We start from the raw sequence: 17755 nt of genomic DNA, 5'->3' as shown, positions 1-17755 counted from the left end.
ACTGTTGTTAAAGGTATGATCTTAAGTTTAATAGCTGCATTAAGTGGCTTTTCCTGGTAAGGATTTTATGATCAGTTCTGCTGAAACCTAGTTTATTTCCTTTCATAGATGTGTTACTGAATACAGGTGATTTAACCAAGGTTGGTAATAGTAACTGTTGTAAAAAATGTTGGCTAGGGTTTCATGACCTTAAGTTTTACAAGGGTGGGATTAGCAATTCTAACTTCTGAGCAAGTGTTTGTAGAAAATTCAGAACAGTGTGACTGACTACCCAGATGTCAATTGTTTCTTGAGCAGATGTGAGAATTGGTATCTCCATGAAATAATAGCATAAACCAATTAGGATTACAGGGTGCATCGGTTGGTGCATGGTCCTGGGTACCATACCAAAGTGTTTTGTTCTGAGGTTGGAAAGGGTCCTTTTTGCTTTAGTGTGGAAACAAGGAGAGGGTAAAATTATTGTGTATTGAGTTTCACCAAGACAGTTTAACTGATCTGTATTAATATAGATATGCTTTCTGACAGATTTCTACAGTTTTCTAACATCTGAAGCCCTGATGTTTCCTGCAAAATAGTGGACTGTCACTTGCATATTGCAAGTTCAGCAAAAATGAATTCCAGTTTTTTGTTTTCCTTAAAAAGAAAATGAAAGAAACTAATCAAGTTAGTCTAGAGATGTTTTAAAGCTAAACCAGGGATACGTGAATATTATAGTAATTACAAGAAGTGTCTTTGTCTTATTTTCTACAGTGTTTCGCTACCACACAGATGTCCAACAGACCTGTGCTAACAACCGCCACCAGTGCTCTGTTCATGCTATTTGCAAAGATTATCCCAATGGATTTTGTTGCAGTTGTATTGCTGGTTACAAAGGAAATGGCAGACAATGTGTAGCAGAAGGTAACTCTCTTGAAAATTAGGTGCATATGCAGCAATTGCACATAGCATTTTTGAATGAAGCAACCTGCTTTCAATACTAAAAAAGACATGTGGTTAAACACTTCTTGAAAGACTTACCACTGAGATGTATTGAAAGGTATTTTAAGAAGTGAGCTGTGCTTTCTGAAATGGCGTGGTGTTTTGAATGAAGCAAATTATTTTCGGTGGTCAGTTGTATGCATTATGCATTCTAACATGACTTTCTAGGAAAAATAAACACATAACTGACATAATTTAATAGATAGCGTAACATTCAGTGTTTATTGCTAGAATTAGTCATGAAGTTCCAACGTGTTATAACCTGATTTGGTCCCCACTCTAGAAATGGACAGTTCAAAGGGAATGGACAAATTAACTTTGATCATCAAAGTAAAGAGTGTGGCTCCTCTATGTCTGACTCTTAAGCTTCTTTACTAAAGGGCTAATCTACTAGATTTTTGTTAGATGCCCATTTAAACTTTGTTCCTGTGTAAAATCCATAAAGGAATTTCTTATGTATACACTTGTAATCCTCATAGTGACTTGACTCAAGAGTATAGATGCATTTCAACAACTAAAATAGCTGACTGCGGACTTCGTGTTTTATGAGGCAGGAAAGCAAAAGCTACTACTTAGCTTTCAGTTCATAAAACTGAGTTTTCCAGAGAAAGAAAAGAAAGATCTGATGATAATGGAGTCTGAATTTGCAGGTAGGAAATTATATACAGAAGAAAACCAGCAATCCAAAGTAGCTACTTCTGTAAAACAGTCTTAAAATGGTCAATAGTTTGGAGTGAAGAAATAGAATAGGTTAGAATAACAGGTCAATTATTCTACCACCTAATGGTGTTAGCCTTCTAATAGGGAATGAACAAATTTACATTCAGTAGGTATTGATATGAAGTGTGATCTTCAAAAGAAGTTTCTGTATGCCACTTAACATGAGTGGCATGTTAAGTCATACTTAGTATGAGACTGTAACAGCTTAGTCTGTTTATGGAGTTATCCTTGCAGACAAAATTGTTAATTGGGGTAAAGCGCATCTCTTCAGGCGATTTTGGCTACTTGGTCACCTGTGTAATGACAACACACACGCACTTATGTATGCACTTACGTACAAACATATGTACTTAAGCAAATTAACACACTGTTCATAGGCAATTTCCTGTCTGTTGAATTCTGTGAGCATTTGTTTGCCATTTATTTCAACACTAATATCTTTGAACATAGTGAGCTGCTCTGAACACATTCCTTGGAGAGTATTTGAGAACTGTTATTTTGTTCTGATGCATTATATTGATTTGCCAGGTTCTCCTCAGAGAGTCAACGGGAAGGTCAAAGGAAGAATCTTTGTAGGCAATAACCCTGTTCCAGTTATATTTGAGAACACTGATCTCCACTCCTATGTTGTGATGAACCAAGGGCGTGCCTACACTGCTATCAGCACAATCCCAGAGACTTTGGGGTATTCATTACTGCCTCTTGCCTCTATTGGAGGTATCATAGGATGGATGTTTGCTGTGGAACAGCAAGGATATAAAAATGGATTCAGTGTTACTGGTAACTTTTAAATTAAAATAATGTTCAAAAACTGTGCTATGCTTTCCTCTGCCTTGGGAGAAAAGAAATGTACATTTAGAAGCAATGTAGGATGAAAACATGTTTATTCTGAGCTGCAAATGGATTGCTTTGTAATCAAACTTCCCACCAATTTTTCCATTTTTCCTGCTTACAATGTATAGATATTTGGCTTTTTAATTTACCGTCGATGCACAAGCATGTAAGTCTTGTTAGAAGGAAGGATGGCTTGGCTCATTCCTGTGCAAGAAAGAAATTATTGAAAAGGATGTGATTTTTGGTGCTAGAGTGTACAGAGCTACTGAAAAAAGCTGTCCCTACAGCTGCAAGAGGTCTAACATGTTAGTTGCCTGGTTGTACCAATGGAGAGGAAAAAAAAAAGAAGAAAATCTGACCTCATGAAGGTCTGAAATTATTAACAGAAGCAATTCCTGCATGAGGTGTAAAATTATTCTGGTAACTTATTTGAGGGGACCCCTAGTTCACAGTTACAGCTTTTCATGAGAGCCTGAGGCCGAATCTGGTTGGTGGTGCACAGGAATTAAAGCTGTAGATCCAATCTGTTCTAGGAGAACATGTGTTTCTTTTTAAAAATTTATCCTTTACAGCCCTGTACTATGAACTTAGTTGAACATAACTTTTTGTTTTGGGGCTTTCTTGGATTTGGTGTGTTTGAAGTTTGTTCTGGAATTTACAACTGGAGATACATTTCACTTGGTTTTGATTTGAAAACAGATATACTGGATTTTTTGGTTTGTTTGTTTTATTAACTCATTGAATTCCTAATGGAGGTTTTCTCTAAAATGTATGATGACTTTGCCATTTTAACTGGTACTATTTGTTGTAACTTTTTTTTTTAATTTAGGAAAAACCTGCTTCTTCAGGCTTATTTACAATTTAGCGCCTTCAGTACTTAAGAAAAGATAGTTTCCTTGCAGTATCCAGGGATGTTATCAGTATACCTCTGAATGATCTTTCTGTAGAAACCCAAAACTTTAGCAATTATGCTGCATCAAAGTTTGCAGAAAATAGTAATTTATATTTTATCTACTAGAAGCAATACTTTGAATAGAAGGATTCAGAAGCCTCTGTTAAGTGGTTTTAACTAATACTGTTTCTTTAGGTGGAGAGTTTACACGGCAAACTGAAGTAACTTTCCTTGGCAACAATGAGAAGCTGGTTATAAAGCAGAAATTCAGTGGAATTGATGAGCATGGTCACCTTACCATCAGCACAGAAATGGAGGGCAGAATACCTGAGATCCCATCTGGCTCATCAGTCCATATAGAACCATACACTGAACTGTATCACACTTCTAGTTCTGGTAAGGTTGCCTAGGAATGAAACGGGAAGAAAGTGCATATTTCTCAGAGCAGAGAGTAAGACAATCTGAAAAACATTATTTTACTCCCTTCTTAACGACTGTACTTAGGACCCTTCAATTTATAGAAAGTTGCTTTTTGCTTCTTAGGAACAGGTCCCAAAAGAAGGTGGATTGCAAGTGGGACAATGCAAATATTTCTAATCTTTTTATTGAAAAAAAAAAAACCAAAACAAGCAGGTGAGTTTGAGTTTTGGGGTTGTCCTGTGCAGGGACAGGGGTTGGACTTGATGATCCTTGTGGGTCCCTTCCAGCTCAGGACATTCTATGATTCTATGATTCTCTGAACTGATGTTTGCAAAATACTCTTGATTTCCCTTTCCATTGGCCTTGTTTTTACACTGCTGATGGCAGTCGTAAAAGTTGCAAAGCTTTTTGTAGGGTCCACAGCTCTTCAGTAGGGGCTATACTGGTGTACACCTTTTTGTGGTAATGTCATTAAATGGGCTTTGGTCTTGTCTGATGAGACTGTGCAAACTAGTTATTTACCAGTATGTGTCATGTAAACTGCATTGCAATGGCTGTGCCTTGTGTTAGTAACAAGCATTTGTCAGTATTATTTGAGCTGGGTTTGAACAACTGGCCAGAAAATCAGAAGCCTCTTAATTCCCTTATCAGTTTCCTTCGTTGTCTCTTCAGTACTTCTCTACTTCTTTCTTCTCTCTTCCTTATCTCGGACTCTGAGATTTGGTAAAAGAGCCATTCTTCGTTTCACTATTTACAGGGTAATCTCCTTTCTTCTGCTTTCTTCTTCCTGGATAAAATTATGGGTGTTTCAACACAGCAAGAACAAAGTGAGGTTGGAGTGTTGCTGCTGACTATCCAGCCCAGCTGTCAAAAAGCAATAAAGAGGAAGAAGCCTGTGGTGCACCCAGGTGCACATGAATACTGGAGAGAGTACACTTTGTTCCAAGGGTGCACTGCAATTGCTAGAGATAGATGAAAATGGTGTAGCTGCAGTAGCACTGCCTTATATCCCTTAATGTCTGGCTTTGGTAGCCAGTGATTAATCCCTCTTGCTGCTTTGCCTGTTGTTACGGACTGTGAGGAGGAGGAGCTGGAAGCAGCAGGAAGCTTCTGCTTTGTGCTGAACAACTTCAGAATTTTGGAGGATTTGTTTGGGCAGCATGTGCTCTGTAGAACACCTGCCTTGGCAGAAATGCTGTCCCCATGGAGGAGAAGTCAGGGGCTGCAAGAAGGCATCCTTCAGGCTGGATTTGATTTACCAGTACTCAAATAGTTATTCTTCTGCTGTCCTATGGCATATCTGATAGACCATTATTTAGCAGAAGTCCAACTTTTGCCAACTCTTGCAAGTGGATTGCTACAAGTGTGTTTTGGTGTCCACATGAAGAAGTGTGGAGTTCTGAGCACCTTTCTGTTGGTGGGAGGATCCACAAGCCCAGATCTCCTTTGAAGAGTTTTGCTCACAATTTTTCTGCAATATAGAATATTCTTGTGAAGCATACAAAAGCTCTCAGACATGTATTTTCTTCAGGACACTGTCAAAATCCAGGGCCAATAGATCACAATGAACTAAAAGCGGGTGTAGTTTGGTGCTGGCGAGGTGGACTCTTGTTCTTCTTAGCTTATAGATGCATTGTGTAAATTCATCTAAAGAAACCTCTGAGTTTCCTGAGTTGAATTTTCCTTCCTTTACCTGGTAACCCACGAAGTAAAGTTACATTTTTAAAATATGTCAAGGTAAACTATACGACTCATTCCTCAAGGCTGTGATATCTGAGAACAGAGTAAGCCTAGTCAAGTGCCTATTGTTTGCATGGAAATACATCCAGTTTCATAGCTTCTTGCCTTTGAAATATCTATTTACACTATTCAGCCTGTATCCCAGGTCTACAGATACTATTTAGCAGAGTATTTTTGCTCTCTGTTCTAATCAGCATGTTTGTTTGTGTGTTGCAGTGATCACTTCATCGTCCACCAGGGAATATGCAGTGACAGAACCAGAAAGGGATGGGGTTGCTTCCACATACACAGGTGCCTATCAGTGGCGACAGACCATCTCGTTTGATGAATGCATTCATGATGACTCTCACCATGCTGCTTCTGCTACTCAGCAGCTCACAGTGGACAGTGTGTTTGTCCTGTATAATCGAGATGAGCAGATTCTGCGATATGCGATGAGTAATTCCATCGGCCCAATCAGTGGTATGTATGAATTGGAAATCGTTCTTTTTCTCTTTTGTGAGTAATTAAGAGTAGGGTTCTACATTTTTAGCCTGCCTTAGCTGGGTTAAAGTAATGATTATATTAATTCATTGCATTAGTCAGTAGAAGTCCAGTTCCATTAGTTAAGAAGAGAAATGGGATTGTTGAAAGCTTGTATTTTCACTTGGGGAAGAGTACTAAAGCGATTATCTCCTCTTGAAATTCAGTGGACTTTGTGTCTAATTCCTTGAAATACTCTCTCCACATACAACCTTGTTCAGATACATGGAGTGTATTGTTTATCTTTACCTAATTTATAGTTCCTCTATTAGTTTTTTTTTGTATTGTCAGAGCAAAGGGCAAAAGAGGGGAATAAGATTTGCTGTTGAAACAGCTAGTTTCTATAATTTATCTTGAAACATGGCATTTTATGGTTGGAAGGTATTCAGCCTATGAAGTGTATTTTTGTTTTGGATGAGCTGTCCAAGTTTGTCTGTTTGCACTAAAATCAGAAAAAAAAAGGCAAAAGAGCAATTTAAAAATGCACCCCAGATGATTACAAGAAAAGGCTGTGCTCGCTTATGTTTGTTACAAAGATGAAGTTCTACTAACTAAAAATGAGCGGACCAAGCTGTTAAAAATCACATAGGTCTAGTGTCAGTGGCTGGAAGATGCATTATCTTTGTCAGTTTTGCTCTTTAGAGAGGTTTTTGTGGCTTTTCTATTTTTTAACTCGCAGTCCTTTGCACCAGTAACAAGAAATACAGGTGCTATTGCTGTGTCTGAGATTCGTGCCCTGCATATCACCTGCAAGTCCCCTTCTTCCTGGTGCAAAAAGTATTCTCTTTCCTTGTTTCATATGCACTACAAGCAACCTCCTTCTGGGCCTTATTTGAGTGGTATTACTTGGATAGAGTCATCATGGCTATATGTGGTCTCTCTTGTCAGATGGTTCTGCTGATATTAATCGGAATCCTTGCTACACTGGTACCCATAACTGTGACACCAATGCGGTATGTCGTCCAGGAACTGGAAACCGTTTCTTCTGCGAATGTTCGATTGGCTTCCGTGGAGATGGAAATGTTTGTTATGGTATCAGACAACTTCCATTACAAAATGACCTCTATTGTAGAATTTGTTTTGCTTGGAATGTATTGACTCTCAGGACTAGCCGTTCCAGCAAAATGAACTGTCCTGAGAAGCTGGTTTGGGGAAAGATAAGCTAAAGGGATGCTGGGGTGGCTGACGTATTTCAAACATCAAAGCAAGCAAGTTTGGCTGTCTTGAAGGGACAAACTTGGGTATGTTTTGCTAGCTTGCAAAGCACCTTTCCTACCCAGTTCATCTTTTCATAAAATCTGTGGGAACTCAGCTGTGAGAAATTTACTGTAATGCAAGTTCTGGTTAAAATGAGTCAACTAGGTTAAAAGTTCTTGAAGGAGATGAGGAATGGCATATAAGCATGCATACAGAGCAGCGAAATCTTTTTTAAGATCTGCTTTGAAAATCTTTCCTGTTCAAGGAGACTTATTTCCCAGCTCTGTACAGCTCTGTATTCTTAATGTATGTGTTTTGTTTTATAATCAAATCACAGCAAAAATACTTGTTTTCAGGAGGAGAAAGTGTGTATTAATCAAATATGCATCATCCCTATTAGTTAACTGAGTTTTTTTTTCTAATAAAAAACCCAAGCCACAACCCTCCCCCCTACTCCAACCCTTAATTGCAAATGAGAACATCATCATCACACTGTCCCTCCCAGTCCTCTGGTGCTGTGAGTTGGGCAGCAGTGGATTAGACATGTATATGGATAACGGGAGGGGAAGTCTTTCTTAAAGTTCACGCTCCCCCAGTAGTCATCACTGCTTCCAATCACCTTGTAGGCTGCATTTTCTTCCTCAGTGGCTCCTCCTTCCTCTCTGATTTCCTGTCCTTTCCCTTTATTACTCCATTATAGAACCTCTTCTGGGTTTTTTTGATGCAGGATAGCTGAGGACATAGTTACCTAAAAACCTACTTTCAGGTTACTAATGTCTCTTAAGAGGTATGGCCTCGCCAAGATGTGGTTTAAATATGCAAGCCTGCTATTATTCAACAGTTGCACAGTTTCTGTTTTTCTGGCATCTGTATTAAAGGCATCTTTGTAATAACTGGAATCCTTGTAATCTAGATGTTGATGAATGTTCAGAGCAACCAGCTCTCTGTGGCAGCAATGCAGACTGCAATAACCAGCCAGGAACCTACCGCTGTGAGTGTGTTGAAGGATACCAATTCGCAGCAGATGGACAAACTTGTGTTGGTGAGTTTCGTATTTCTTAAAAGCACTGCCCACCAGCTTTCAGGCTGTGATTCATCTCACTGAGACAGAAGACAGAGCTTCTAGGATCTGTGCTGACTTCTAACGTGAGTTCATGCTGCAGTTAGTGATTACAATCCATTAGGTAACCAAAGTAGGTGCCTGAAGTACTTTGTTTTCATCTCATAAAAACTGCCATTCAGAATGTTTCCAAATAGAAAGTGGAAGCGATTACTGAATGCTTCTGTCCTTCCTGTACCATTATTTAGCTGTAGATTTCACATGTAAGTAAAATTCAAATTTGTAAAAGAAGAAAAATAAAAGTGTGCAGTTATTAATTTGTTGGTATTTCACAGCATCTTACTTTCAGGGTGAGGCAGGGCTTTTCCTGCATTTTCTGTAGTCGTGCGCTTTGGCTTTTAGGAGTTTTGGGTTTTGTTTCTTTCTTATATCTAATCCAGAATTACATTTAATGGATTAGATTTTAGTCACAGATTCATCCCTTGGACAGGCAATGCACAGGTCTAAACCAGTGAGTCTTGCCTATTGCAGGTTTATTCTGAAGTGATAATCGTGCTGAAAAGGAATTATAGCTACAGATCATTTGACTGTTAAAATCTTTGAGATTTGGAGGAAATATGGCTGCTTTTTTAATGGACCATTAAAACTTCAAATTTAGTAGTAGACATTCTTCCCTCCAGCCATGACCTTACTGGCTTCATTCTACCACTTTCCCATGAAGCTGATGTGTCACACTTCTAACAAGTGCTAAGTAATTCCTTGCCCAGCTTGAACAACTTTGATCCCTTTCTTCAATCAAAACCAAACTTTGCATCTGTAAGACTGAGGAAAGGGAAGATGAACTCTAGTTTCCCAACAGATTGGAAATAAATGTCATGGTAATTTTGTTCCCCTTTCCACAGGGGAGGGTTTTATAACCCACAGACAACTTGAATCCCAAAAGGGGCAACGGCTACCCTCTTTGTGCTTTTGCAGCTTGCTCTGGGATACCAGCTTTGACTCAGCTTTTCTGGAACTGCAGCTTTTTCATGGCAGCTGTGTGACTCACCGGATAGCTTTAGAAGAGAGTTGTAAATAAATCCTGTTCTCCTATTTGTAGGCTGAGGAACAGGAGAACTTGGGACTCCCTTTGAGAATCTTATGGATTTATAATGCAGTTCTGAATAGATTATTTTTTAATCTAAAACTTTGTCAAACAAAACAGATATAAATGATTCTCACAATGATGTCATCTCCTCCAGAGAAATGGAGAAAAACGACTGTTTTCAGATCTGGATCTGATGGCAGATTTTTGTTATTTCCCTGCCGATGCTGTGGTAGTTTCCATCTGTGTACTGTGATGAAAGGAGCATTGTAGAGTCTCGTCTTGGTCCCCTGCCAACTTCTCATAAGAAGTGTGTAAAGAAAGCCTCAGTGGACTCTCTGCTACAGCAGCTGGAAGTCAGTTCCTAGATGTGCACACTGCAAACTCATGTATTTCTGAGTCCAAATTTTTTGTAGTATTTTGCCTCTTCCTAGTTTAAATACCATGATTTCCTTTTCTCTTCACTGACATAACAGGTAAGCTTAGACAGGGCTCCAGTGACTACCTGAAATAATTTGCGTGTAAAGCAGTGCAATGCCTTCAGAGTCCCTGCTGTCAACGATGACAAAGTTATGAAAAGCTGCAGGACAATTCCCAGCTTCCACTGTTGGTCAAAAATCTCTCCAATAGTTGACAAATGTGTTTGTCTCCTATTGAGTGAGTCACAGCTCCGATCTGTTGCCAAGTGATGACAGCCCTGGGTCAGTGCGAGGTTAGTGTAGCAGGATATCTAATAATTCCCAGTGCAGTGAGCTGGTCACTTAGCTAACATGTGAGGTACCTCTGCGAGATGCCTTACATTTCTTCATCCAGGACTCCTTTTTATAAACAAAACTGTAATGGATATTAGGACCTGTCACTGTGGCAGCCTTTCAGCCCTGTTCTATACTAGAAACATCTATGAGGTGCTGAGGACAATCCGTTCCTTATAAAACATTAATAAGAAGACCTAACACTAGTGAAAGGGGAGATCTTGGCAAAAAAATCCCAACCCCCAAAACAAAAAATTGTTTCCTTGTTCCCTTTCTGTTCTGTATGCTTTCACAGCTGTTCTTCTCTCCCTATAAACTTACTATGAGTGGACAAAAATTCAAATTTTCGTCTCCTTTCTTGTACCTCTAACCTGCAGCTGTTGAATACGTCGTAAACCATTGCCAGACAGGCACACACAATTGTGACATTCCTCAGCGCGCTCAGTGTGTGTACACCGGAGGATCTGCCTACATCTGCACATGCCTCCCTGGCTTCTCAGGAGATGGGCGTGCCTGTGAGGGTGGGTAACACCATTTGTTTTGCAGTTTTTATACTCTTTATTGCACAACTTAGCTGGTCATTGCAATGTCCCATCCTTACTTGTGATTTAAAGTAGGAGATTTCATAGTTTAAGTCTCTCAGGCAGGCATTGCATTAAGCTTTTGTCCTTTCCTCCCCTCACTTTTGAATTCTTCCCTCAATATTTGAGCTACGGAATGTCCAAGATATGAGGTAAATGCAAAAATTGCAGCGGTTGCAGCTAGCAGGCCAGATCATCACCTGCTGCAACTGTTTGCATTATATAGGTTTATATTGCTAAGCTGGTGACACATGATGCTCAGACTATGTAAGAGAGTTATATTCTGTTTCATGTTAATTAAAGTGCAGTGGAGGAGCAGCTTTAGCTAATGTTGGAAACCTTGCTGGCCAAATCCTATTTCTCTTGCTGTGGTTTTTCCTTGAGAAACAGGGGCGTGTATTTCTAAAATACCGTGTGAATTAACAATGCTAGTTACCATCAGAATAGCAGAGTGCAGGGATTTGCTGAGAGCCAGAACCTAAAATACATGCATGCTTTTTTTTTCTTCTTCCCTGCTTTGTATTTCTGTGTAGATATTCTTCCAAAGGTCTATAATTCTAATCAGATATTCTAGAATAGGAGCCTGAAAATAATATGGTAGGTTTGCATTTTAATTCATCACCCCAATTTGTCCATCAGGAGGAACAGTTATCTGAGATAGATCTTCTCTTTTACAGATGTGGATGAATGTCAACAGGGCCACTGTCATCCAGATGCTTTCTGCTACAACACTCCTGGGTCCTTCAGCTGCCAGTGTAAAGCAGGTTATCGTGGGGATGGTTTCCGGTGTGTGTTAGGAGGTAAAATTTCATAGTTCTTGAAAGTTGGACCAGAAATACAATTTGGAAATTGGAGGATATATGTTAATTTGGTTCCTCTCTGGAACAAATTAGATCTTGTCTTATTGGGGTCTTTATTCTTTCTCAGGCCTTTCGAGGTTTGAACTTCACCAGCTTGTGTCAAAATCTGTATCTTGACTATTATCACTTTTCCATGATATCCTGTTCAATGTCCTGGTTTATGTTTTGTCTGATCTGTCCTCAGCAGTTCTCAGTCCCAATCTGATACTATCTTTAGAAGTTGCCTATGTAAAGGTTTGACCACAGATTGATTTGTTTTGCATACACAGTAGTCACTTACCATAAAACATCTGAAACTGTTGGCGATGTAAATGAAATGCAACAATTACAGGAGAGAAGTGAAGGATGAGACCAAAGTACCCGCACTATTGTCTTCAGTGGTATCTAGATGCCTACGTGCCACGTATAGCCAGCAAGAGTCCAGTTAGTCTTAACTGCAGTTTCTAAATACCAGTAGTTGTTTCTGTATTTATCTAGCTTGTTCTCTATTTAGCAGAAAGTTCTTTACCCTCCCACACTGTTCTTGCATTGTAGTTTGGGCCTTGAAGTATAAAACTCCTGATCTAGAGGGTATGCTTAAAAAAGGAAAGGAGGGAACACTGAAGCACAAAGTAGCATTGTTATGGTTACTTTAATTCAGAAGGGACAGCACTAAGGTTTTCAGAATGGTGAATGCTTGCATCCAGGAAATAATGCCTAACTTCTGAGTATATTCAATCCCAATTCTCCTGCTTCTAAGATTCTTGCTGTTGGGCAAAAGACCTGCCCCTCTCAACAGACTGAAACTCAAACTGTGCAGCCAAGAGTAAGACAAGCACAGAGCCAAAGGGAAAGAAAGCAAGAAGCAGTATGACGGAGGAGGGAGGCTGTCTTTATAATTCAGCTTCTGCACTGTGGTCTTAATGATTTCCAAAGTATTTGATGATTCAAAATTGAGAGGGTTTTTTAATGTGCTGGCTTAAGAGTGATTGTCTGCATGGCACAATATTACTACCTGATGTGTTGCTAAAACTTAATATTTTTCTTTTGCTGCTATTTTCCCTAATTCTGAAGTTCTGACTTCATAACTGGATACTCATGTCTTAAAACAAAAAGGCAAAGGATTTTATAGGAAAGGCATAAAAAATCACAAGGTTGTTTCTGGTTTTAGATCATATTTATATGACTCTTCATCATGCACTCAGTAACACGTGTTTCATCAAATCACCCAGTGCTTGCAGACTTTTCTATCATAGGTAAATTGTAGGAGGCTTTGCACTGTTTAATTCTGAAGCTCTTGCTTTTGCCGCTTTGTCAGTCTTTCAAGATTATTTTTAACTAACTTTTCATACATGAATGCCCATGTGTATTTTCATTTTAATGCCAGATGAATGAAGAACTACATAGTATTTCTGACCTGTGTCAAAATATTTAGCCAACCAACCAGCTGATAAAACCAGCATTATTCCTCCTAGAGGAGAAACTTGATGTGAATAACTTGAAGCAACATTGAACCTTAAAGCTTCCAGTTCTTCAGGCAGAAATGTAAAGGTGGAAATATTACTTTGGTGTCTGGCACATCCCCTTTGTAGCTGAAACAGGTGGTTTGGTAGACTAGTACCTGAATTCAACCAATTAACTTCATTACCAGGACACAATTAATTTCTTCTGGGTATATATGATAGCACATTTAGGTGGGGTTTTTTTTTGTTTTTGAGAACAACACCTTTTCACATGCAGTGCTCTATGAAACTGCTAAGCATAGTGTACTATTTTGTAGTAGCTTTGTGTTATTTTTTTGCTGTTTATCCTGTATGCTTCTTGACTGTCACACTCAACACAATTGTATCTTGAATGACGGCCTTTCCATGTCACAGCTTTAATGGTAGTAACAAAATATTTTGGAGAGTTTTGTTGTATCTACTGTTTTAGTTGGTTGGGATTCTGCCAGGGTTTTTTTATGCTCTTTTATAGTACCAGTGGAAGATATGATTTAGAAACACTTGTATCAGTTGTCTCTGCTCATGAAATGCTCTGGGCAGAAAAAAAATCTGTGTAGATAAGTAGTCTTAATTTTACTGAATGCTAACTGAAGTACAGAGTATCTGTATTGCTCTGCTAGTCTGCAGCAATGGCAGTGTTTACAACAGACTTAGCTACTCCTCCCTTCTTAGAGAGTTAATAGAACAATAGCTGCCCTTTGGATGTCATCTGTTGCTAAAGCTTTAGTACTTTTAAAATAGATATAACAACAGTTAATCATTGTCAGGAGATAGAATCAAAATATACTTTCTGAAGCCTAGCAAAAATCAGCTTAGTTTACTTTAGCACCCAATTTGTAAAGTTGCTTCAGAATGGAGATTCCAGATGAGGCTGTATTGTATTCAGCTGTAATTAAAGACAATTTCTTCCCCTTTTTAGCCACTAAGGCTTAGATCTAATTAGCCTCAGTCAAGTCACTGAAGTCTTTCCTGGTTGTTAGTAGCATGGAAAGTTTAATTCATCTGAATACTCCATTCTTTTCCCAGTCCATGTGTACAATTGCTTGCTTGTTTGGTGTCTTTACTATTATATGAAACTTACAGCTGAACTGGAACTCTTGAAACAATTAGACTAGCAAGTAAAATGGATTTGAGTCACACACAAGAGAATGTCTGTAGAAGTGAACCAGCAGGTTAATGAAAGAGTTAATGATGCTGGAATGTCCCACTGCTCACAGCTATTAAGAAAGCCTGTACTTCATTATTTCCTCACGCTTCATTTTTCCATTTCAAAAAACCAGATGTCTGAGTGTTTCTACCCCTGCAGACCCTAGACACTGTTTACTAAACAGAAACAAATCTAGATTCTTGGAACGAGGGGTCTGACTGTTAAGAACCCTTTGCTGGTCCTCAGTATACAAGCTGTTTCACATGAGAAATGCATGTTAACAGGGCAATGCTCTAAGTGAAGGATTACACAGGAAAATGAAGGGATAATGGGAAGTGTGTTAGTTTGGTTTGGGTTTTTCCTCATTTTTCTGGCAAAGTCTGAGCTCAGCAAATAAAAATGTCAATATAACTCCTTGTGACATATGGGGAATAAAGTGATCTACATAGGAAATTGAAAAGTACTCTTTGATTACATACTGATTCTGGACACAGTTTTAAATCACTTCTGTCTTTAGCTTGTGAATGAAAACCTGTTTGAGTAGTTATATCAGATCTTTAAAAAATTTTTAATGCTGTTGTAGAACTAATTGAATTTGGTTTAGTGTATTAGACTGTAATCCCCCCTGCCAAATGGAAGGAAGAGGTCCCGTGCATCTCTGTTTCTCACCCTGTTTTCTCAGCCTCTGTCTTTTTTCGGAAAAGTCCATAAATCATTTTCTGCAGTGCTGCTGCAAGAGCTTTCCTTTATGACCAAAAAAGACTTTGAATGTTTGTATATGGCTTTAGAGGTTCCCCCCCCCCCACCCATTCTGTTCCCCATTCTGTTTGTTTCTTCACTCATGTGGGAAATGTGTATGTGTGTTTTTCATCTGGCCAACTTGCCATATCAAGGCTATTTCCATTTCATTTTTTTCAAGTTCCATTATATATTTCAGTGACTTTTAAATTCCAGATTGCTACTGGTAGTTTATGAAACAACTGGAAAAAATATGTTTAAAACATTAAATACAAATTGATTTTTCTGAGGAAGGGTATAGATTTAGCTTCAGTTCAGGATGCACCATTCTGTGTATCTAGTCTGACTTGTGTGTACTTTGGTCCATGGAACATAAGTTCTTTATCAGGCCTTTGATCTCTGTTCTGCACCACAGCATTTTTCTTAGGAGCTCTTTTCTCTACACTGGTTCAACTTTTCACTATCCTTTTGAACTGTGGACCCAGTATTCCTTGAAACATCCCTCTGATCCCACATTGCTTCTCTGTACCTGTGCAGTGTTCCTTGTGTATATGCCTAGTTCTTATTTATACCGTGTCACAACCCTTACAGCACTGAGCTGGGTGCTGGCAGCTTATCTGCTTGTACTTATCTGCTGATAGCTGTGACTTACTTGATAGCTTTTATTTATTTTTTTTTTTATCCCAAGAACTGTAACTTTCCATTTGACTGTGTGAATCTACTTGTTGATCTTAATGAGCTCAGTTTACCTAGTGATGAGGTCCTTTCCTTCTCATGTTTTGTGGCCTATTTCTCTTCCACAAATGATGCAACCTATGGCTGTGTATTTTCCTCTGGCATCCTAATGAAGGAATTAAATTTCTTAATACGAAAATTTAAAATCAAGACTAAAGTAATACAGGGACTTACTAGAAATACCACTACTTCATGAATTTGTCCACTGACTCAGGTGACTCTACAGTTTTTAATCATTTATCAAATTAAGGTAACCCACAGTATGATGCTTTGTTTCAAAAATGGTACTGTCCTGTGGGCATAAGTAGAGTGGCAAAGCTATCAGGTCAGTGTGTTACCTTCATCAGCCAAGCATTAACTGCATCAAAAAGCAGTGAGAATGGATTTTTACTCAATTTTATAACAAATGCTAATCAGTAATTCTTAAACATAGATACTAAAAAATATTGAAACTTGGTCCTGCTGTTAATAAAAGGCTGTTGCCACCCCCCTTCTCCTGCATCACTAAAGATTACCCAGGTCTGGCTCTTACTGTTTATTTAATCTCTGGCAGTATGAACTAGCTCTAGTGCATACCATTTTTCTCATCGTTGACACAATCATCTGGCTTGGCTTTCAAATGTGGGTTTCAAGAGTGGTAAGAACCTCTGAAAATGCAGGCTGGTAACCCCTGGTTAGGGAGCCTTGAAGTAGGCATGACTTGTTCTCCATTCGCTACGATCAGGTGTAGTAGTAGATGTAACAGCACTGTTACACCAGGTAAACGTTATTTATTTTCAGCTCTACCTGTTGTAGTTAATGGAAGGTTTCTTCATGCCAACTGAGATCAGAGAACTCTCCTAATATTAATTGTTCTGTATCTTTGAAGAGTCTTGACTGGATGGACTACTACTGTATTTATATTAAAGGAAGAGGACTCAGAAACCTCATTTAGGCTGCTGTACTGAAGGAAAGGAAAGTTACTAGCCATAAGGTTTGTGTCTGGAAGCTGGCTTACGAAGTAGCCCTTGTCCTACCTAAATACGGGCCAATTCTTGTTATATGTTTTATCTAACTTGTGCTGTTAGCTCATCAAGGCAGGGAATGTGCTTTATTTACTGTGTCAATCTCATCTTTCAAACTCTGTCATAGCTAACCTCTTTTCAGACAGTTAATTAATGCAATTTAAAGCTTGCAAAATCAGAGCATCTTCTCTTAAGTACACTAAGTAAAATGTATGGTTGTATAAGCAGTATAGGCAGACTATTCATCCCAACCAGCTGTCATCTGTGTCTAAGATTATTGTGCCTCCAGTGCACAGGCTATAACACTGGGATGGGATTCATCTCACTTTCCTGTTCATGATTCAGAGATAAGGAGAGAAAAAATACAGTATGGATTCCAAGTGCCTGGTTTGGACTGTCATAACTAGTTTTAATTTTAATATTGGCTAAATTCATGTTAGTGAGTTGGAATGTGTTTAATGTTGAAACACATGTTAAAATGATTGAGTCAGCACAGATGAACATGGTAACACTGGTTTTACTTCTTTTCAGATTGTTTCTTTAACATAGATTACTTATTGCGTTTGATACTTTTAAAAAGTTTATCACAAATATGAGACTTTCATGAGTGCAGAAGCAGTAAAATACATAGTTATTCCTAAAAGTGAGTGACAGTAGGGTATTTTACATCTTTTTGAGCAACTGAAAAATCACTCTTGATGGGATTGTTTAGAAAGAACAACTTTCATTCTCTGCCTTCTAGAAACTGAGTACTAATTTTGAAAACTAATTTGTTTGACTAGCCTCTTGACTTTAGTGGAGCTAATTGCATAAGCAGGCCATTTGTGAGATTGGTCTTGATCATTTCAATAAAAGTACTCTTCAAAAATTCCATCAGTGTTCCTGTATAAAATCTGCAGATATAAATGAGAACATTGTCTTGAAATTAGAACAGACATTGGTGTATCAAGTTACCAATAATACTAATATATTTTATCTGTAACAGCTAGGTCCCATCTGGGAGTATATAC

At 38.6% G+C, this 17755-nt stretch overlaps 1 protein-coding gene across 1 annotated transcript in view; it reads left to right on the top strand.

The window, feature by feature from the left end:
- The window catches only part of NID1 (nidogen 1), a 57840-nt gene that overhangs the window by 10683 nt on the left and 29402 nt on the right, over window positions 1–17755 (top strand). Inside the window, exons 5-12 of the mRNA XM_064445745.1 lie at window positions 751–900; window positions 2227–2478; window positions 3620–3820; window positions 5801–6046; window positions 6995–7138; window positions 8217–8345; window positions 10577–10720; window positions 11458–11580. Of these exons, the coding sequence (XP_064301815.1) occupies window positions 751–900; window positions 2227–2478; window positions 3620–3820; window positions 5801–6046; window positions 6995–7138; window positions 8217–8345; window positions 10577–10720; window positions 11458–11580 (1389 nt within the window). The remainder of the gene's footprint in view (window positions 1–750; window positions 901–2226; window positions 2479–3619; window positions 3821–5800; window positions 6047–6994; window positions 7139–8216; window positions 8346–10576; window positions 10721–11457; window positions 11581–17755) is intronic.

This window comes from Phalacrocorax carbo, chromosome 3, assembly GCF_963921805.1.
Source record: "Phalacrocorax carbo chromosome 3, bPhaCar2.1, whole genome shotgun sequence".
Taxonomy (NCBI): domain Eukaryota; kingdom Metazoa; phylum Chordata; class Aves; order Suliformes; family Phalacrocoracidae; genus Phalacrocorax; species Phalacrocorax carbo.
Note: the sequence above shows the minus strand (reverse complement) of the source record. Positions and strands in the feature narration are given on the sequence as shown.